The sequence below is a fragment of the Xenopus laevis genome, chromosome 7S (genome assembly GCF_017654675.1).
Source record: "Xenopus laevis strain J_2021 chromosome 7S, Xenopus_laevis_v10.1, whole genome shotgun sequence".
NCBI classification, from domain to species: domain Eukaryota; kingdom Metazoa; phylum Chordata; class Amphibia; order Anura; family Pipidae; genus Xenopus; species Xenopus laevis.
The window spans coordinates 101,770,069-101,793,532 of record NC_054384.1 but is presented as its reverse complement, the minus strand read 5'-3'; the positions used below and the strand labels follow the sequence as shown (position 1 = coordinate 101,793,532).

At 39.0% G+C, this 23,464-nt stretch overlaps 1 protein-coding gene across 2 annotated transcripts in view; it reads right to left on the bottom strand.

Annotated features, from left to right (window-relative positions):
* Positions 1-23,464, bottom strand: part of LOC108697820 (protein kinase C gamma type) — a 165,773-nt gene that overhangs the window by 48,436 nt on the left and 93,873 nt on the right. Inside the window, exons 4-9 of one of the 2 annotated variants that reach the window (XM_018228255.2) lie at positions 21,616-21,727; positions 17,733-17,864; positions 14,445-14,601; positions 13,859-13,993; positions 13,284-13,374; positions 4,459-4,488 (exon numbers count right to left, since the gene is read on the bottom strand). In XM_018228255.2, coding sequence (XP_018083744.1) covers positions 4,459-4,488; positions 13,284-13,374; positions 13,859-13,993; positions 14,445-14,601; positions 17,733-17,864; positions 21,616-21,727 — 657 coding nt within the window. The remainder of the gene's footprint in view (positions 1-4,458; positions 4,489-13,283; positions 13,375-13,858; positions 13,994-14,444; positions 14,602-17,732; positions 17,865-21,615; positions 21,728-23,464) is intronic. The other variant, XM_018228258.2, reaches the window with a different exon arrangement.

Below are 23,464 nucleotides of genomic sequence, written 5' to 3'. Positions count from 1 at the left end.
AAGTAAAAATCGTTAGAATATTCTAACATTCGATAATCGAAGTACCGTCTCTTTAAAAAAACTTCGGCTTCATACTTCGCCAAATGAAAGCTATTGAAGTGCAATGTTAGCCTATGGGGACCTTCCGCAGTAGTTTTCGAAGTTTTTTTTTTGATCAAATAGAAATCCTTTGATCGATCGCTAAAAATGTTTCGAAACGTTAGAACGATTTCTATTCAATCGAATACGCTAAAAATCCTTCGACTTTGATATTCGAAGTCGAAGGATTTCAATTCAAGGGTCAAATATCGAAGTTTTTTTAACTTCGAAATTCGACCCTTAGTAAACCTGCCCCTAAGTGTACTGTATATTGTGAGTGGGTCCCTAAGCTCAGTAACAGCACAGAGCATGTGCAGTGAATCAGCAGAAAAGAAGATGGGGAGCTACTGGGGCATCTTTGGAGACACAGATCTTTACTGCTAAAGGGCCGTGGTTGCCTTAGGCTACTTCTTTAGTTACGCTCTAGTTCTTTAAGTACGGGTCATGCAACAAATAAGCTACAAGGTACTTCTTTAAGGGGCCGATTCACTTTGAGTGAAGGATTCGAAGTAAAAAAACTTCGTATTTTGAAGTGTTTTTTGGGCTACTTCGACCATCGAATGGGCTACTTCGACCTTCGACTTCGAATCGAAGGATTCGAACTAAAAATCGTTCGACTATTCGATAGTCAAAGTACTGTCTCTTTAAGAAAAAACTTTGACCCCCTAGTTCGCCATCTAAAACCTACCAAACTCAATGTTAGCCTATGGGGAAGGTCCCAATAGGCTTGCCTAAGTTTTTTTGGTCGAAGGATAATCCTTCGATCGTTGGATTAAAATCCTTCGAATCGTTAGATTCGAAGGATTTAATCGTTCGATCGAAGGATTATTCCTTCGATCGAACTATTTGCGCTAAAATCCTTTGACTTCGATATTCGAAGTCGAAGGATTTTAATTCCCAGTCGAATATCGAGGGTTAATTAACCCTCGATATTCAACCCTTGGTGAATCGGCCCCTAAGTGTCCCACCAAAGCCTTGACTGATCAAGGATAAGCAAACACAAGCTGCCCTGCACATGCACAACTAACAAAAATGTGACAGTAAATAATACAAGAAAAAAAATTGATGTGTCAGACCAGAACTACCAATCATTAATTCTGTAAGTGAAATAAGAACAAAGCTGAATAAGCCCTCAATAATCTCATGCTTTTCCCCTGATCCCACCTTCAATGCACCTCCCAGGTACTCACTAGTTCAATGGCAAATGCCCAATGTCTCCAGATTTTACTTCTCTATCCTGGCAAATGCCAACAAACAAGTATCCTTCTCCTAAAGCAAAGCAGTAGGGCAGCAATTCAGGAAAAGGGAGATGGATTAAATGTGTGTTTTTGGTACAAAGGAGAACCATGGACCTATTATACCTGATTCCTAAGAATTGTCCCCTGATGTCTAGTCAGATAACTGTGAACACATATATCTAATGAAACAGTCTCTAAGGGGCACATTTACAAAGCTCGAGTGAAGGATTCGAATTAAAAAAACGTCGAATTTCGAAGTGTTTTTTTGGCTACTTCGACCATCGAATGGGCTACTTGACCTTCGACTACTACTTCGACTTCGAATCAAACTAAAAATCGTTCGACCATTCGATAATCGAAGTACTGTCTCTTTAAGAAAAACTTCGACCCCCTACTTCGGCAGCTAAAAGCTACCGAAGTCAATGTTAGCCTATGGGGAAGGTCCCCATAGGCTTGCCAGCCTTCGATCATAGGATATTCCTTCGATCGTTGGATTAAAATCCTTCGAAGTCGAACGATTTTAGTTCCTAGTCGAATATCGAGGGTTAATTAACCCTCGATATTCGACCCTTAGTAAATCTGCCCCTAAATAGATTAAGTCTTCAGCTGCACACCAATAATAATATACTCTGTGCCAGGATAATTTATTAGAATTAGAGTTAAATTGGACCTATGCTCTTACCAATAACAATTAATGAGATTTTTGCTTTCGTTTTCTAATTTGCCTTCCCAGCCTATTGTAACACAGATATGAGCCTCGTGTTATTTAGGGAGGATTTCCATGATCCCTTCAATTTCAGTTAAAATTCTTGTGTGGCTATGTGATATCTTTCCCTAGCCAGATATTACACTAATTGGCCATATTTTAATTTAAGCAAATAGCATTGCAGCTTATATTAAACACATATAATATAAGCAAAGGAAAAATAGCTGTTAATTACACATATTTTTTATTTTATTATTTTATTAACGACTTTTATTACCTGCCCTATTAATCTGAGAAAATATATTATAATATAGAGATAAACACATATAATGTAAGCAAAGGAAAAATAGCTGTCAATTACACATATTTTTTTATTTTATTATTTTATTAATGACTTTTATTACCTGCCCTATTAATCTGAGAAAAGATATTATAATATAGTGAATAAAGTACCCCCTCTTGTAAAATATAAGGATATTATAAGTTACCTCGGAGTTTCATGACCATATAAAAACACGAGGCCGAAGGAACTCCAAGGTAACTTCCAATATCCTCATATTTTGCAACTGGGGGTTCTTTATTTATTATAATGCACAAGTTTCAGTGAGTCATGTGACAGAAATGACATCAGAACTCACCGTTTATAACTGATGACATCAGAACTCACTGTTTATAAGGATATAATTTACAAGATATTCATGGCTTTTGTGTATTATTATTTTATTATTTTATCAACGACTTTTATTTCCTGCCCTATTAATCTGAGAAAAGATATTATAATATAGAGATAAACACATACAATATAAGCAAAGGAAAAATAGCTGTCAATTACACATATTTTTTTTTTTTTATTATTTTATTAACGACTTTTGTTACCTGCCATATTAATCGGAGAAAAGATATTATTGTGATGTATACAATTACATGGACCAGAAGCAATGTTGGAAATATGCCACTAGATGGCAGGCAAAAATTGTAAAACGCAGAAAGAAAATGTTAAAATTCTTATGCAGAGATCTCCAATTTCAGATCTCCAAAAACTTTACAGTCTTCTTTGTTAATTTTTGCCCAAATTTCATTTTACTTCATTAACTGATCAGGCCAGTAAAATGGCAATCTCAAGCACTTGGCACAAATTACATAACTAGAGACTAGTCATATCTAATGAAACCACTAAAAGTTTTTATATAAGAAATAATGGACCCCTGATTGTATGTGGCAAAACATCAGGATATCAGAAGGCGCTGAGGAGTTCCATGACCATAGGTACCTTTATATGACTTTATGTGGTCATGGAATTCCTTGATGTCATTTGATATCCTAAAATTTTGCAATAAGGGGTTTATTATTCCTTATATAAAACACAAGAGTAAGGAACTGTTTATCCCCTATTGTAAAACATTAGACAAGGAGTTCCATGATAATATAAAAGCAGAAGGTCACATGCCTCCAGATCTACCATCTGTAGGCCAAATCTGTGGCCCAATCTGTGGCTGCTGATGATCTAAAGCTCCATACTGAGCAAGACAAAAATGCAATACCCCTGACATAATCTTGGCATGGGACTCTTGGGTTGGTATTTATGTATGGTCTGTTGTCAGGTCCTTTGAAATAAGAAGAACATACTCTCATACTTCACCAGAAGACCTTTTGATGACCCCAAGCCATAGTAGGCCCTAGCCCAGGTTAATTCCCATCAGTCCCTTTTTATTTCCAACATAGGTGTACATGATGCCTATAGTATTTGGATGTCATATTCTCTGGTCAACCCCAAGAGTCCTTTTGATGATCCCAGGCCCTAGAAGGCCCTTGTCCAGGTTAATTCCCATCAGTCCTTTTTTATTTCCAACATAGGTGTACATGATTCCTATTCTATTTAGATGTCATGTTCTCTGGTCAACCCCAGGAGTCCATTTGAGGACCCAGGCCCTAGTAGGCCCTAGCCCAGGTTAATTCCCATCAGTCCTTTTTTATTTCCAACATAGGTGTACATGATGCTTATAGTATTTTGATGTCATATTCTCTGGTCAACCCCAAGAGTCCTTTTGATGATCCCAGCCCCTAGTTGGCCCCAGCCCAGGTTTATTCCCATCAGTATTTGGATGCCATGTTCTCTGGTCAGCCCCAGGAGTCCTAGTTTGACCCTAGTTTTGAACACAGATTGAGGACAAGCCTTTGGAATATCTGGCCAAGGCCACCTTACAGGATAGCACTGTTACAGAAAAACTGTATTTGTTCTACAGAAAATAGATCAGGAATGTCAGACCTGTTTCCCTCCATCTCTAGCTTTTGCCTCACGTACCCTACACAGATGACTTTGTACATATTCAGATTCAGACACAGAGACAAAAGACCGTCTACTGCAACAGTTTAAAAAAACAAGACTCAACGTACAAGACTGAGTGTTTATTCACAACGAGCAACATAAAAAATTACCTCATACAGTTCAAGTGGGAAATTGCATGCCTGTAATAAAAGAGGAAAATCAAAAGTGTGGGACTGAGAAGTCAGATAGACGGACAGAGAATGAAAGAACAATAATATAGAATCATTCTATGAGGCACATCAGCAAGTCTCAGGGACAGCCCTGCACATATAGCTGAGAGGTTGGAAGCAAGAAGTCAGCACAAAAATGAGTTCACAAACTGCTGAGGGAAAAGGTTTATCCCATTGATCCTTTGCTATCCACTCTTAGTTATATTGCTGGGGGCCTTGAGGCATGACTGGAGTTGAATCTAAAATTAAACCAGAGGTTCAGCTCAAAAGTTATCAGACCCATAAATTATTGACCGTTTGACTTTTTTCTTCAAGCTCCCCTTGAAGGTTCAATATTTGTTTGGGAGCCTCTTGGCTCATTGCAAGGTTTTCAGTATAGAATAATGTAAGCCCAACAGTCATTCAACCATATTTTGAAAAATGATGAGAATAAGTAAGTGTCTCCCCCAAATTTTCCTTTAATTGACCTTTCAGTGCTTGTATATATGTCTGCTATGGGGATCATTTTGCCCTGTTGAAGCTGTAATTTTCATCTGCTGATACAGAGACAAGAGTCTAGCAACACTTACCCAAAATGAAACCCTTATACAAACACCTAGCCAGGCGCCATAGAAATAAGAATCTATGTTAGAAATCAAAGTACTGTCTCTTTAAAAAGTTCGACTTTGACACTTCGCCACCTTAAACCTGCCGAATTGCTGTTTAGCCTATAGGGAACCTCCTAGAACCTATCTGAGGCTTTTGGGCAAGTTTTGAGAAGTCGAAGTTTCTTTTTTGAAAATTTCTTCGAATCATTCGATCATATGATTTTACTTCGATAGTACTTCGATCGAATACGGTCGTTTTCGCTGGAAAAATTACTTCAACTATCGAAGGACTCAAATTTGTTGGTTGAATTTCAAAGTGTTTTTTACTTCGAAATTCGATCCTTGATAAATATGCCCCTTAATGTCCAGAGGGTATGCTACACAAAAGTTGGGGCTATAGGTGGGGTTTAGCTTGTCTGGCTGAGGACGGGCGAATTTGTCCCGTTTCACCAAAAAAATTGCAGCAAAACTGAAAAAAATTGCGAAACGTGAATTTTGATGCCCACGTAAATTTTGCCGCCGGGGCTAAGGTCAATTGACGTCCAAATAATGTTGACACACAACGGTTTTGACGCAAGCGACTTTTCCAAAGCGCGTCCAAATTTTTTTTTATTCGTCCAACACTACAGTTTAAGAATCCAGCGGTGTTGCCTAGGTGCAGTAACCCATAGCAACCAATCAGCAAGTAACATTTACTGGTCAAAGATTCTTTGCTATGGGCTACTGCACCTATGCAACCTGAGTGCCATTTATTATATACAGGTATGGGACCTGTTATTCAGAATGCTGGGGCCTGGGGCTTTCTAGATAATGGATGTTTCTGTAATTTGGATTTTCATACCCTAAGTCATGTAAAACGAATGTAAACAATAGGCTGTTCTGCTTCCAATAAGGATTAATTATATCTTAGTTGGGATCAATTACAAGGGACTGTTTTATTATTACAGAGAAAAAGGAAATCATTTTATTAAAACTTGGATTAAATGGATAAAATGGAGTCTATGGTTTCTTTCAGTAATTCAAAGCTTTCTGGATATTGGGTTTCTGGATAACTGATCCCATACCTGTACTGAAGAAATTCATGAAGCAGAATGCAGTGGTGGGATCTGAATCACCTGGTCAGTATTATTCTCTTTGCCTTCTCCCAGTGAACATAGTATTTAGATATCTTAAATTCAGAACTAGTGATGGGCGAATTTGGGGCGTTTCACTTTGCCGAAAAATTTGCGAAACGTTGAAAAATTAGCGAAATGGCGCTGATGTCTCGTTTTTTGACGCCGGTGAATTTTCGCTGCAGTTTTTCGCTGGTGGCGAATTGCGGGAATTCGCTGTGAATTTGCACCTGGTGAATAAATTTGCCCATTACTATTCAGAACACTAACAAAGATTGCATAGATGCGATACAAATCCTATTTTATTGGTAAGAAAAGAATCTTATTGCGCTACCCAACCCATCCATTTAAGGGGCCGCTCGTTTTCCCGGCCTCCCACTGAAAAGGAGAATATGCAATAGTTTTGGCAATACCAATAAAAACTATTATTTTAACAACTACCAATAACTTTAGTTTTTTAATGCCTTGTGTGGTTGCTCAGATACTAGATACTAAATACAGCTAAAAGGAAAATGTTATACATACATAGTTACATAGTAAGTTAGGTTATAAAAAGATACACGTCCATCAAGTTCAACCTACAGTCTATATATAGAACCTGCCTAACTGCCAGTTGATCCAGAGGAAGACAACATCTTATATATAAAATCTTATATAAAACTTAAATGATTGATAGGCAGAAAGGGATCTAGCATCTGGCTAAATTTGGGTACAGATCATAGGTTCAGCTTCATGCAAATATCAGCCGCAGATCGCTGCCACGGCTGCTCGTTCCTGAGAAAATCACAGATCATTTAAGAGCATGAGCGCAAGGACAAACAGAAATATGGTATGTGCAGGAATATGGGCATCTAAATGGCATTCACAAAGGTAATGATTTTGCACCGAGGGTAGTGCAATAAATGAGGAGCAATTAATAAATACAAAGGAGAAGTTAAAGTGATTTAGTAGCTATGTGAGGGACAATATAGTTGTAGTAGGAAGAGGAAAGTACCAGACATATTATAGTGTCATAGGCAGTGCCGGGCCAAACTGACCGGGCGTCCGAGTGACCCGGCCACCGCTCTCCCACACCGTGCGCGTAGGCCCTCCCCCATTGCAGTGTGAGCATGCATGCGCCGGAAAGGAAGGCAGGGCTAGAGTGCCGGAAGTGAGGGAGCACACCCTTTCCATTGAGGCCTAGGCAGGTGCCTCTTCTGCCTACCCCTAGTTCCAGCCCTGGACAACGGAAAACTGAGTCATTCATTGTGGCATAACAATTGCCAATGAAGATGGAGATGGAATCTTGGGGGGCCTATTTATTAAACCTCAACATTTTCTGGTCAAATATTAAAATTTTTAGAAGAAAAAAAAACTAGAATTTTGCAAGCTATATAATACTCCAAAGTTGATAAATTCAAGTTTTTTGGGCGACAATTCGGAAAAGTCACATGATTAGAATTGTCATGTGATTTTGTCAAGACAACATTTTTAATATAATGTGAAGATTTGAGTTTTAAAATATATATATATATATATATATATATATATATATATATATATATATATATATATATATATATATATATATATATATATATATATATATATATATATATATATATATATATATATATATTCCCACACTGCTTACTTGTACTCTGCTTGTACTTGGTGCAAGAGGAGGGGTTATTATGATAATAATAAAGGAATCAAATGTTATTTATTGATGTGTGCATATTATTGGATTCTTGACCTAAGAATAAGACTTTGAAGGCCTCCAGCAGGGTAGAACTGGAGCATTGGGGGCCCACCGGGGCTGAGACGCCAAGGGCCCTCATGGGTCCTTGGACGCCCCCTCCTGACATCCAAACTCCCGCCTATCTTCTTTTTTAGGGGGGCAGCTGATCGGGGTAGTGGGTTTGGACTGGACTGGCCAGTATCTAACAACTGTGCCCCACACACAATGTTCTATTTACAAAAAATAAATAAATAAATAAATAAATAAACCATCAGTCTGGTCCCCCCTATGTTCACAGGCAATACTGAGCTAGTAAGTAATCTTTCTCCTTATTTCTTCCTTTAGTTAGGTGAATTCTTTTTGGACCTATTCTGATCCAAAAAGAATTCACTAACTAAAGGAAGATGGCCTTAACTAAATGTCCAATTGTGGTAGATGGAGGGTCTACTTTAGGGAAGTGTCTGGGTCAATATATTACACATTCTACATTTTCTGCATTCATAGTGGGGTAAGATGATAGAGAATCAATTGTATCATGGAATTGTGTGCTAAGGGAAACATCTTACTCCAGTTACACCAACCTGTCAGCCCATCCCTTGTTTGCTAATCAACCATTCTGCTCATTACCCTTTATTTATATTTTATTTCCTTTTAGCATAAATCACATTTACATACTGTATATAACTGACTATTTTTAAACAATAGTAGCTGACAAAACAAAAGGTAGAGACATTCTTAAAACAGCCTCAGATACTGAACAGATTAGCGCATCAGTGTGTGGGTACGACAGGATGGAACTCTAGGTTTGACTTCTGAAGAACGAGGAAATACATTTCCGCACATCACACGATTAGTTCAGAGAGAAAAATGGCTTTCTGAATTTTTGTTGTGCCTATCCATCTGTTTCTTCTTTGTTTATTCTAATTAGGCAAGAGCAATATCCTCATTAATTTTACATTTCAACAAAGAGCAGAAATTAAGTTGGTAGGAAGAACCTGCATAGGGGCATGTTGTGTGTCACTCATCACTGTTGTGAACTGAATCAAAGATAATAAACGCAGGTATAGGCCACCAAAAGACTGAGATGGAAAAACTGGGCACTTAATATTAATTGTTTAAATGACCAGTCACCTGATATTAAGTTTTGATGTCATACAAATAGGGCCAATGTTTTTTTATTCTTTACACTATCCAAAGTGGATCAGTGTATACATCTTTGACACAATTCAGAGAGGACCAAGGTATAAATTGTTGGCTAAATTCAAGTTATAAACACAGGATTACAAAAAAAGTAGAGTTAGCCATGCACAATTTGGGGCCCAGGTGCTCAAATCCCCAGACCTTCAGCAATGGGAGGAAAATTGACTTTTTGAGCTTACTGGTTTTGCAAGTAATGTGCTTACATTAATTGCATTAATTAGGGAATGTATAAGGCTTTGTGAGTGCCTATCCATCAGTCAGTTCACAATCCATAGAGTACCAATGTATATATTCTTGGCACAATCCATAGAGTTCCAATGTATATATTCTTGGCACAATCCATAGATAGGGATGTCGCAGACTGTTCGCCCGCGAACTAATTCGCGCGAACATCGGCTGTTCGCGTCCGCTGAATGTTCGCGAATGTCGCGCGACGTTCGCCAATTTGGGTTCGCCTTAGCTGGCGCTTATTTTTTACCTCTCACCCCAGACCAGCAGATACATGGCAGCCAATCAGGAAGCTCTCCCTCCTGGACCACCCCCACACCCCCTGGACCACTCCCCTTCCATATATAAACTGAAGCCCTGCAGCGTTTTTTCATTCTGCCTGTGTGTGCTTGGAAGAGCTAGTGTAGGGAGAGAGCTGTTTAGTGATTTGAGGGACAGTTGATAGTAACTTTGCTGGCTAGTAATCTACTTGATACTGCTCTGTATTGTAGGGACAGAACTCTGCAGGGATTTGAGGGACAGTGAGTTTAGGTTAGTTAGCTTTGCTGACTAGTAATCTACCTTCTACTGCAGTGCTCTGTATGTAGCTGCTGTGGGCACTGCTTCTGATCTCATCTGCTGACTGCTGTAATAACCCAATAGTCCTTGTAAGGACTGCTTTTATTTTCTTTTTTGTTTTTTTACTTTGCTACTATAAGAGCCCAGTGCTATTAGTCTAGCTGTGTTGGGGAGTGGGACTGGTGTGCTGTTCAGCACCAACCAGAGTAATTTTTTTTTTTAATATATATATATATATTTTTTTATTTTACTTATCTTACTGTTCTTTAACGTGTCCAGTGCTTTTTGCTGTTCTTCATAGTAGTGCACCAATAGTAGTGCACTTGCAGGCATTGTTTGCCCAGTGTGTTCTTCAAACAACTGCCACCTAGCTGTGTGAGCTTTTTCACATTCTGTCTAAATATCAATAATAATACCGTCTCCAGAAACACCACCTGAGTGACGTTTTCCAAGCAGCAATAATATATTCCGTATCCACTGCTGTAGTGTATACGTTGACCTTGCAGGCATTGTTTGCCCAGTGTGTTCTTCAAACAACTGCCACCTAGCTGTGTGAGCTTTTTCACATTCTGTCTAAATATCAATAATAATACCGTCTCCAGAAACACCACCTGAGTGATGTTTTTACAGCAGCAATAATATATTCCGTATCCACTACTGTATACGTTGCCCTTGCAGGCATTGTTTGCCCAGTCTTTAACCAAGTGCCACCTAGCTGTGTGAGCTTTTTCACATTCCGTGTCCAGAAAGATCACCTGAGTGACGTATTGTGATTTCTGCCCTTTACAGCACAAAACGCAGCGCTGTGTCAACAATGTATTTTTCAGATACATTTTTGCCCTTGATCCCCCTCTGGCATGCCACTGTCAAGGTCGTTGCACCCTTTAAACAACTTTAAAATCATTTTTCTGGCCAGAAATGTCTTTTCTAGCTTTTAAAATTCGCCTTCCCATTGAAGTCTATGGGGTTCGCGACGTTCGCGAACCGTTCGCATTTTTGGACGCAAGTTCGCAAATATGTTCGCGAACATTTTTTCCGCCGTTCGCTACATCCCTATCCATAGAGTACCAATGTATATATTCTTGGCACAATCCATAGAGTACCAATGTATATATTCTTGGCACAATCCATAGAGTACCAATGTATATATTCTTGGCACAATCCATAGAGTACCAATGTATATATTCTTGGCAAAATCCATAGAGTACCAATGTATATATTCTTGGCACAATCCATAGAGTACCAATGTATATATTCTTGGCACAATCCATAGAGTACCAATGTATATATTCTTGGCACAATCCATAGAGTACCAATGTATATATTCTTGGCACAATCCATAGAGTACCAATGTATATATTCTTGGTACAATCCATAGAGTACCAATGTATATATTCTTGGCACAATCCATAGAGTACCAATGTATATAATCTTGGCACAATTCAAATATTAAACCACAAAATTAGATACTCATGTATATAAAGTTAAAATTAATCAATTTATAATCACATATTAAAATCCACTAGACCCCACAAAAAAAGCCTAACATTATATGCATGAGTATGTAATTTTGTGGCTTAAAATATACCTGTTTTTGGCCACTAGAGGTTTCTCATGCATTGATTTATCAATTAGGTGGAAGCGCTTGGTAGACAATTTTGATTCTTGAAGTTATGCAATCCAAATATTACCAATGTATATATTCTTAGCACAATCCAAAATTGACCAATGTGTCTGCCGGCACTCACAAAAAAGTTGTAATATCCACCTCCAACAAATAGGATCCGCATTCACAGTTTGCAGTGAAACCAATGTATATATTCTTAGCACAATCCAAAGATAACCAATTTATACATATTGTTGGTACAATCCAAAGAAGACCAATGTACAGTATATATTTGTTTGCATTTTACAGAGAGTACCAATATATACTGTATATTAGTGTCAAAAGTCAAAGGGGCAAATTCACTAAGGCGCGAAGCGCCGAACGCTAGCGTTTTTTCGCTAGCGTTCGGCATTTTCACTACTGCGCAAATTCACTAACGAACGCTGGCGTAGTTTCGCTAGTGTTACTTAGCAACCTTACGCCAGGCGAATTTTCGCTAGCGACGAAACTACGCAAATTCACTAACTTGCGCAGTGTAGCGAACGCTACCTTTTACGCTAGACTTCCTTCGCCACCTCAGACCGGGCGAAGCGCAATAGAGTAGATAGGGATTGTTTCAAAAAAAGTCTACATTTTTTCTAAGTCCCAAAAAACGCTGGCGTGTTTTCTACATGACGGGTGATAGGCTGAAAAAGATCTAAATTTTTTTGGGGCTCCCCTTCCTCCCCCTACATTTCCTGACTCATGGCAACTTACCTAGACAGTGGGCACATGTGTAGGGCAAAATAAAAATTGTATTGGCTGATTTGAAGGTTTTCTAGGCATTTGTAATGCAGATACGTGTTCCTCCATTGAAATTTGAATTTCGCGCCGTATGCAAATTAGCCTTCGCTAGTGCAACTTCGCTTTATATAGCGAAACAACGCTAGCACAACTTCACAAACTTACGCTACCCCTGTGCGCAACTTCGCATTTTAGTGAATTTGCGGAGCGCTGGCGAAAATTCGCCTGGCGAAGTGCGGCAAAGTGCGGCGAAGAGCGGCGAAGTTGAGCCTGGTGCAACTTCGATTCTTAGTGAATTTGCCCCAAAGAGTACCAATGTACTGTATATGTTATTGGCACAAATTAAAGTGGAGCAATGAACCATGGCACGATAACAAGATGGTCATGTTAAAGGGACTGTTCACCTGAAAATTTACTTTTTTGTATGGTGTAGACTACGAATTCATATGACAATTTAGAATTAGTAAGTAAAAAGTTGTTTGTTCATGTGTATGTGTTATCAGAGTGTTAAGGCTTAATTGTCCAGGCTGAAAGGCAGCATTTGGTAAATCAGAATGAAAGACTAGTAGTAGATGAGACTGATTAGAAAGCTAAGCAATATAAAATGAGAATAACCATAATGAAACGGTTGCAATGACATTTTTGATTTAAAGGCAGATTAGGAAGGCTAACAATTATATTATCAATATATATAATTATGTTAATAAATAACCAAATGAAAAGTTGCTTAGAATAGGTCCGTCTATAACATACTAGAACTTAATTTAAAGGTGAACTTTTCCCTACTGACTGATTTTCAACTTTATAATGAACAGGGGTAAAGTAAAAATAAAACCTGCCAATTCGGTCACACTTTTAAGCAGTAAAACATTACATATTGATTCCCCAGCTACAAGCCATAGCCCACTATAAACGAAAGTACTGGCACCTAATCTGCTGTCCCGGTGCGTGCACTTGGGCAAGGCCTGTACCTCAAACTTTTGCCGGAGTCCAAAGTCATCGGCGTCATCAGATACTGGGACATTGTAATACTCTCCTTCTTCTTGGTTCAGTAACTTGTACCTGAGAAACATGTGGGCAGAGAGACAACCAGGAGCAAAAGAGAGGAGAAGGACAGCATAAGGGTGGAAATCAAAAGAAAGAAAAATGGTAGGAGGTACAGGACAGAGAGAATATGAAAGTAAACCAAAAACAAAGACATTATGAGGAACAATACAAGCCATGGTCAATATGGAATAGGGGTCAGGAAGACACAAAAATAAGGCAAAAGTACAAACGAAAAGATATTTTCAAAATGAGGAAACAACGAAGATGAAACATGAAATGACCAAAGGAAAAAAGAGAAAGAAAGATAAGAAGAAGAAAGCAAAGTAAGGTAGATAATCCCACAAGGCACAAAGCTCAGTTCTGGCTAATGTTCCATACAATTGCTAAGGATCAGTCGACAGGGAAGGACATTATTAGGTGCTGTGTAACCTTATCAGATGGATCATATTTGAGGAACACACAATGACCAGGCATAAAAACAAGTCTTATAATGAATTACCAGCCATCCACAGCATTCTTCATGATTTCTGACACACCAAAAGACATTGAGCCCATGAAGTCGTTTCGAGACGTGCGATCCCAGTCCCAGATTTCTACGGAGAGCCTCCTGTCCTCATCCCCTGACTTCAAGGAACTTGAGAAATCAGGAGAAAACAATAAGAGATTAGTGCTGAAACAAGCGCATACCTGGGGTAAGTATTGATCGGTCTGGGGCCACGTGTTTGTTGATATTTTACCTTAATGTAAAAACACATGACCAACCCAATAAAAATAGAGCTACAATAGTCAGTAACTACCTACATCACGTAAAGCAACTTTCATCAATGTAAATTTTAATAAGAACAATTAAATCTATATAATTCTTTTTATACGGAAATATGAGCCAATAAAAAAGATGAATATTTACCTACTGCCTTTTTTTGTATTTTCTTTTTCTCCAAGATGTAACACCCAATTATTGCCTGCAGAGGGTTTTTCCTAGCCACACTATAATTATATGTCATACAGCCAAATTTACTCTTTTACACATCTGCACTTCTATTAAACATGGGTATAGCAGCTAAAAACACACAGAGTTAACTCACAAAATAAAGGCTTCGTTCCAGATTGGGTTAAGCGTAGACTTGACAGTTCTGGTTTTCTGCTTTGTCAGGTTCTTAGGATCTGGTATCAGCTTTAGCTTTACATAAGGATCTGATAATCCATTTGGGTCCATGGGAATTAGATTTCGTGCTTCACCCACTGTCGATACAAGAAACACAGAATTCACCTTACAACTGAGGCTTACAATAGGCTTTGACTTTCCAATTAAAAGCATGATTATTTGGATTAATAGAGAGAACAGACCCTAGCAGGAAACTTTTGAGTAACATTTAAAGGCTTATTTATGAAAATTAGAATTTTTAATTTAAATAAACTTGAATATATGCTTATTAAAAATCAATTGAATCTAAAAGAACGTAATCAAATAGAACCATGAAAAAGAAACTTGAATGCATCGTCTTCATATTCTACTCAGCTTTTTTTTAATGCATCTAGATATCCTCTTAAAAATTAGAAAAAAATCTAAATACTCAAATTAAAATTGCTTCAATTTTGTCTAGGACAAAAACCCCATGAACTCTCAAGCTTTTAGAGGCCAAAATTTTACATTCAAGGCTTTTATTTTTTTACAAATACCGAACATTCGATTTTTGGAAACCCTTGTTTCCCAAAAGTTTGTGAGCATTACCTGTTTCAAAACTGAACACTTAAAGGGGAATTTTAAATAAAAGCTTCATCTTACTGAAAATATTTGTAAATGATGTTTATTTAAAAATTCTCTACCGTTTATGAAATAATCAATTTACACTTCAGTATCTCCCTCTCAGCTACATGTCTCTCTTCAAGCTGAGGTCTGAGTCAGACTTTGATTGGCAGGTTGGTCTAGCACGGGGATCCCCAACCTTTTTTACTAGTGAGCAACATTCAAGTGTAAAAAGAGTTGGGGAGCAACACAAGCCTATAGAGTATTAAAATAATACATTGGTGACCAGGGGTTTAAAAAAATAAAAAAAACATACATTGGTGTTCAGTAAAACAGGACTTCAACTTCGGCAATTTTCGTGGCTTCGGGTATTTTTGCCGGTTCAGGACTTTAACTTTGGCTATTTTCGTGACTTCGGGTCGTTTCGCCACTTCAGGACATCAACTTTGGCTATTTTCGTGACTTCGGATCTTTTCGCCGCTTCAGGAGTTCAGCTTCGTCTATTTTCGTGACTTCGGGGCTTTTTGCCGCTTCAGGACTTAAGCTGTTTGGCTTTTCGGCAGTTCCGGACTTCAGAAGAGACGTGCGGCTTCAGCGATGTCAAGGGGGGCCCGGCTCTTTCGAAAAGTGCAACACAGCCAGGCCCCCCTTAAGGCCCAGGCCCGGTACAGGAGTACCCCCTGTGCCCCCCCGATGGTGGCCCTGGCTAGGACCCCTAACAGTTGTAGGGTCTCATCCATTGGTATAAATGTTGCAAAGCTGACACAAGCTCAGTTTTACGAAACCTATATATTATATATATATATATATATATATATATATATATATATATATAATGTATATTTTTAAAAGAAGACGTATTTCAATGGAAAGGATTATTACTAGGCTTCAACCTGTGAAAAACAAGTATCAGTGCAAACAAGGCAGTGTTTATGGGTACTGAGCAGCAGTCCCATAAACCTTATGGTCAGGGGCCACTTCATTGCTACACAGGTTTATATTCTAGTGAGTGTTTATACTATAACTGAAAGGCAAAGCGTAGTATTGACTACCACTTATAGCTTAATTACTGATCCTGGGAGCACGTTAGTACCCCTACATATCAGCTTCAGCTGGCACAGGGGAAAGTCTGAGCAGCTGTTTTACCATTCGCACAACAGGAGCTAATTCCAAGTATAGCAGAAAGGTTATTTTTAACAGCCGCTTGTTGCTAAGGGAAATCTCAGTTTGAGGAAAGAAAAATGATAAATACAACATAAGGTGCCACCAATAAAATGGAATGTTTAACTGCTTTGTTACAGATTCCTGGTCGTATTGCAAGTGCAAAAAAGAAAGAATCAGGATTTAAATATAGGTTTCCATATTTTAATTATAATATTTTTACTAGGACAAGAAGAAACAGGGCCAAGCCTTTGCAAATTTGGATCAAAGGGAATGAAATTACTGTGAGTGAGTTGAGTCCCTTTGTATTGACCAGGGATGTCCTTGTTGTCCTTGATGATGTTGATGCAGGACTTGTAGTTCTACAGCCCACAGTTTGGACCCCTCCCCATGAGTTAAGGAAACAACCTGGAAGTTGTAAATCTATAAAACAACCCCACTGACCCCATTCCCTACCATAGAACATAGGCTGATATTTCTCTTCTTTTCTGGCCCAGACACTGCCCTTAAAGGAGAACTAAACCCTAAAAATTAATGTGGCTAAAAATGTCATATTCTATTCACTGAACTTATTGCACCAACCTAAAGTTTCCGCTTGTCAATAGCAGCAATGATCCAGGACTTCAAACTTGTCACAGGGGGTCACCATCTTGGAAAGTGTCATTGGGCTCTGAGCAGCTGTTAAGAAGCGAAGCTTAGAGGTCGTCACTAATTATCCTGCAGAAAATGAGCTTCCCCTGTAATATAAGCTGATGCTACAGGGCTGATTATTAAATTCTGATGCTAATTGCACTGGTTTCTGTGCTGCCATGCAGTAATTATCTGTATAAATTACTAATCAGCCTTATATTGTGACATTTCTATTCTATGTGTACTGTATATTGTGAGTGGGTCCCTAAGCTCAGTAAGTGACAGCAGCACAGAGCATGTGCAGTGAATCAGCAGAAAAGAAGATGGGGAGCTACTGGGGCATCTTTGGAGACACAGATCTTTACTGCTAAAGGGCTGTGGTTGCCTTGAGCTGGTACAGAAGCACAAAACATAATGTACAACATGTCTAGCTACTTCTTTTGTTAGGCTTTAGTTCTCCTTTAAGAGGTGTGGTGGCAACATCTTGTCTGCTCTCCCAAGTGTTCACCACAACACTGTTGGTTTGGTTTGCACTCTACAATGCATATGAGCTTATCCTGAGGCTCACTTATGATATCCGCCAAGTCTACATTATCTTGTTTAACTTGGTAGAGCATGAAACATGCAGCCTCAATACAATGAAAGAACATTATCATGGTGAGTGTGTTTTACTAGTTTAGTGAACGGTTGTGCCTTACAAACTGACATCTACTTGTTGTTGTCGTGTCCTTGTCCTTTAAGTCAGGAAGAACGTTTAGTTTACCCCCTTAAAGGCAAACTGAAGACACCTTGCTCAAACACAATGAACATTTCTGCCATGAGATGTTTCACCAACCTGTGACTTGGAACTCCTCATCATTGATGGCCTCCACTCTTATGTGCACCCTTCCCCGGCGCTCAGTGTGGTCCAGTCCACAGAGACTGGGCACATTTTGAACACAGCGCTTATGTACATTCATCTCACAGCCTAGACAAATAAAGGATAGGGAAATAAACATATTAAGGTTCACAGGTGTCCCAGGTTTCAAGATGATAGGCTCATACTATTGGGTTCATGGCATGCACATTTTTTCGCTTACCATATTTGTGTCTCTCTTAATAACTATCATACACTAGTCATGTGTTTTTCCCTGTGCCAAAGCTATGCCATTTTGTTAAAACAAGTATGGGATCCGGAGACCCTTTACCCAGAAAGCACCAAATTACAGAAAAGTCGTCTCCCATATGCTCCATTTTATCCAAATAATTAGTGATGAGCGAATTTGCGCCGAAAAATTATTGAATTTCGCGCGAAATTTGCGAAACGGCGAAAAATTCGCGAAATGGCGTCGGCGTCTCGTTTTTGACGCCGGTGCCCGTTTTTGATTCGCCTATCACTACAAATAATCCATTTTTTTAAAATGATTTCCCTTTTCTCTGTACAGGTATATGATCCGTTATCCGGATAGCCCCTTATCTGGAAATCTCCAGAAAGGCTCTCTCCCATAGGGGTATATTTATCAAAGAGTGAAGTTAATAGTGAAGTTCCACCACTAGAGTGAAATTGCGCCACTCTCCATTCATTTCTATGGGATTTTTATAGGCGTATTTATCAAAGGGTGAACTTTCACTTTCACCCATTGATAAATACACCTTTCAAAATCCCATAGAAATGAATTGACAGCTGCGGAATTTCACTCTAGAGGCGGAACTTCACTCTTTGATACATTTACCCCATAGACTCTATTTTATCTAAATAATCCAAATTTCCAAAAATTTCCTTTCTCTCTGTAATAATAAAACAGTAGCTTGTACATGATCCCAATTAATATAATTAATCCTTATTGGAAGCAAAACCAGCCTATTGGGTTTATTTAGGGGCCGATTCATCAATAGTCGAATATCGAGGGTTAATTAACCCTCGATATTCGACTGGGAACTAAAATCGTTCGACTTCGAATATCGAAGTCGAACGATTTTGCGCAAATCCTGCGATCGATCGATCGAAGATCGATTCGAAGGATTTGAATCCAACGATCGAAGGAAAATCCTTCGATCAAAAAATCACAGGCAAGCCTATGGGGACCTTCCCCATAGGCTAACATTGACTTCGGTAGGTTTTATCTACCGAAGTAGGTGGTCGAAGTATTTTTTAAAGAGACAGTACTTCGATTATCGAATGGTCGAATAGTCGAACGATTTTTACTTCGAACCGTTCGAATCGTTCGAATTCGAACGAATTTAACCAATTCGATGGTCGAAGTACCCAAAAAATACTTCGAAATTCGAAGTTTTTTACATTCGAATTCTTCACTCGAATTTTGTAAATCTGCCCCTTAATGTTTACATGATTTTCTAGTGGACTTAAGTTATGAAGATCCAAATTACAGAATGATCTTTCATCCGGAAAACCCCAGCTCCCAAGCATTCTGGATAACAGGTCCCATACCTGTAATAATAACACAATACATTGTCCTAGATCCAAACTAAGATATAATTAATCCTTTTTCAAAGCAATTATTGGGTTTATTTAATGTTTAGATGATTTTCAAGTAGACATAAAGTCAAGGTCCCAGGCATTCTGGATATTAGGTGTCATACCTGTAATGAATATTGAATCAAATAATAGATTCCAAGAATTCTGTCACATGCCCTCATGCTTTTTGCTAATGCCCCAAAACAACATTGTACAAACAGAGATAAATATAATGGTCTTTGTTATCCAGAAATATTATCTTTGGGGGGAGGGCATATATGGGCAACATTTGGAAGATGATAAGCCATAAAGCTGTATGTTCAACATGGTTGTCCTTTCTAGAATTCACAGCTAAATTTGACTTTGGCCAGGTTTTATTGTCATTGCTAGTAATGAACTAGAGTAGATGGCAATGTAAATCTGCAATTAATACCTTCTACTAAACATTCGATATGAAAACAAACTATTTGGAAAATCAGGGAAAGGCCTAATCAATGCACATTGCTGATCTGCACAGCTTGCACTTAATACAAGTGCAACCACCAACCTGCATTTCTACAAGTGTATTTTCCATATGATCTAATCTAACCTTACATTTATATTCTCATAATAGAAGCTTGTAGCTCAGATGTTATCCCACTGCTACTATAGACACCATCTCTCCCTACTATACCTGCTATCCCACAGTCACACTCCCTTCCCAGAGACTATTATCCACTGTTACTATAGACATCATCTCTCCCTACTATACCTGCCATCCCACAGTCACACTCCCTTCCCAGAGACTATTATCCCACTGTTACTATAGACACCATCTCTCCCTACTATACCTGCCATCCCACAGTCACACTCCCTTCCCAGAGACTATTATCCCACTGTTACTATAGGCACCACCTCTCCCTACTATACCTGCTATCCCACAGTCACACTCCCTTCCCAGAGACTATTATCCCACTGTTACTATAGGCACCAATTCTCCCTACTATACCTGCTATCCCACAGTCACACTCCCTTCCCAGAGACTATTATCCCACTGTTACTATAGGCACCATCTCTCCCTACTATACCTGCTATCCCACAGTCACACTCCCTTCCCAGAGACTATTATCCACTGTTACTATAGGCACCATCTCTCCCTACTATACCTGCTATCCCACAGTCACACTCCCTTCCCAGAGACTATTATCCCACTGTTACTATAGGCACCATCTCTCGCCAACTATACCTGCTATCCCACAGCCAAACTCCCTTCCCAGAGACTATTATCCACTGTTACTATAGGCACCATCTCTCCCTACTATACCTGCTATCCCACAGTCACTCTCCCTTCCCAGAGACTATTATCCACTGTTACTATAGGCACCATCTCTCCCTACTATACCTGCTATCCCACAGTCACTCTCCCTTCCCAGAGACTATTATCCACTGTTACTATAGGCACCATCTCTCCCTACTATACCTGTTATCCCACAGTCACTCTCCCTTCCCAGAGACTATTATCCACTGTTACTATAGGCACCATCTCTCCCTACTATACCTGCTGTCCCACAGTCACACTCCCTTCCCAGAGACTATTATCCACTGTTACTATAGGCACCATCTCTCCCTACTATACCTGTTATCCCACAGTCACTCTCCCTTCCCAGAGACTATTATCCACTGTTACTATAGGCACCATCTCTCCCTACTATACCTGCTATCCCACAGTCACACTCCCTTCCCAGAGACTATTATCCACTGTTACTATAGACACCATCTCTCCCTACTATACCTGTTATCCCACAGCCATATAATCTTCTTTGAATAGCCCTATTATGAGTGGACCCAGGGCAGTTACCACTGCTTAGGCTAACAGTTTTGGATTTGTTTGCATTGACATAGACAAAAAAACTTTTATTTAAACTCTCAGAGAAAATATTCTTGAAAACATTTGTCATAAATGAATATTTGCAAATGCATAAGGAGAAGTCATTTAGCTATTTCTCTGACCATTAAAAAGCAAAGTCAGTTTCTATGAAATGCCTTCAGTAAGGACCAGATTGTCACCATCAGTTTTCTCTACGGGTTTTAAAGAAAAATGACACAGCAGGCTCCAAGGCGATGCACCATATTCTCATGCCTAGCCATCCATCATCTCTAACGGTATTCTGCTGAAGTGCACAGCCATTTATAGCTCTCCTGAATAACTGTCTAGGACAACATGAAGATCTATCACATTAATCTTCAGGGAGGTCATGCCCTGTCACTCTGTCTTGGTACTTACAAGCACATTTCATTCCCTGATGGACCATTCCATAAAGAAGGGAGCCACAATGGTCACAGAAGGTGGGACTGCTGTAGGTGTGCACCTTGAACTTGTGTCTGCTGCGAGGATCCTGAAACGAGAGTTTGGGCTGATGTTAAAGTTCTGACGGTACCAAGGGATCAGGCAATAGAAAGCTGCTCCAAAAGAAAATATGTACATAAATAAACATAAAACTTTAATATTGTCTCTGGGAGAATGATGATGGGCAAGAGTTACTCATAGAATACTTTATTTGCCATTGCACAGTAGCTCATTGGCACTCCATAAACTATTAAATCATCCATTCCTTCTTCATTTTGCATTAAGTGTGGGAAGACTGGTAGAGATCATCTCAAGACACAAGGCTAAAATGTAGGAAGATCTTCTAAGTGGGGCACTGGTTGTCCATATGGTCATTTAGTGCAATGTCATCACAGGGGTGAGAGGAAGTGGTTGGGTGGTTACAAATATCTGGATCCACATCCATGGAATCAATTGGGAATATGAATACAGGTATGGGATCCGTTATCCAGAAACCTATTATCAAGAAAGCTCAGAATTATGGATACATACACTCCATTTAATCCAAATAATCCAAATTTTTATGAACTATTTTCTTCTTCTCTGTAATAATAGAACAGTAACTTGTACTTGATCCAAACTAAGATATAATTAATCCTAATTGGAGGCAAAACCAGATTATTGGGTTTATGTAATGTTCACATGATTTTTTCTAGTAGACTTAAGGTATGAAGATCCAAATTACGTGAAAGATTATCCAAAGACCCCAGGTCCTGAGCATTCTGGATAACAGGTTCCATACCTGTATAGCCACACAACAATTTTCAGGATGCTACTTGTACCTCCTCAGTGTCGGACTGGGATACCAGTGGCCCACCAGAAAACCTTAGGTTGAGGGCCCACTTTCTAAACTTTTAAACCTCTTCTCCTCACTCAACCTCTTTATTCTCCTAGTCTCTTTTCTCTACATACTATACTCTATTCTTCCATTATCAAGCCTCTTTATTCCCATAAAGAAATAGAGAATGACCATGAAATAGGCCAAAATGTTAGAAGCAGGAGGGCCCACTGACCCCTTGGCCCACCGGGAGTTTTCCTGGTGGGCCAGGGAATGCCTCCTTGTTTGAAGTGGCATGTACACAGAATATGGAATGGACAAAATTAAATTAAAGCAAATGACCCTTGTATTGATAAAAATAGTTTTTTTTCAGCTACTAATGATAAAGCAATGAAGGTGCCAGATGGCTCTATCCCCCCTAACATTTGCTTGGAGCCTAAATAACATGTAACAGGTCCATATTTTGCAGGGTTTCTTTCCGAGCCCAATTCCTAGCATTCCTGAAGAGCTATATGCAGTCAATGTACCCTTTTCCCCATCACAATGAGCTCTTATATCACGAGTTTCCAAAGCAGGCCTTCTAACAAACAAAAAACAATATTATGAATGAGTCGATTCCTTTATTGATGTATTAAAGCTGTATCAACAAATTTTTATTTTTCATCTCAAGATTGTTAACCTTCAACACCATAGTCACAACATACAGTAGTGAAAGAGGATGGCTTGGTCATCCACCACTGACAGTATCTTCTTAGGCACATATGACTGACCTCTGCCCATTCAGTATGAGCTGACTCCAGAGTGCTTAAAATGAAAAACCAGTGATGTGTTGATTTAAAATAATGGGAAAGAGTTGCCTTTGACTAGCTACTGAATAGTTCTCCATGAGCCCACACAATAAAATTAAAATTGGCCATACATGGGTAGAGCTGCTCTTGCACCGATATGGCCACCTTGAGAGGGGGTGAT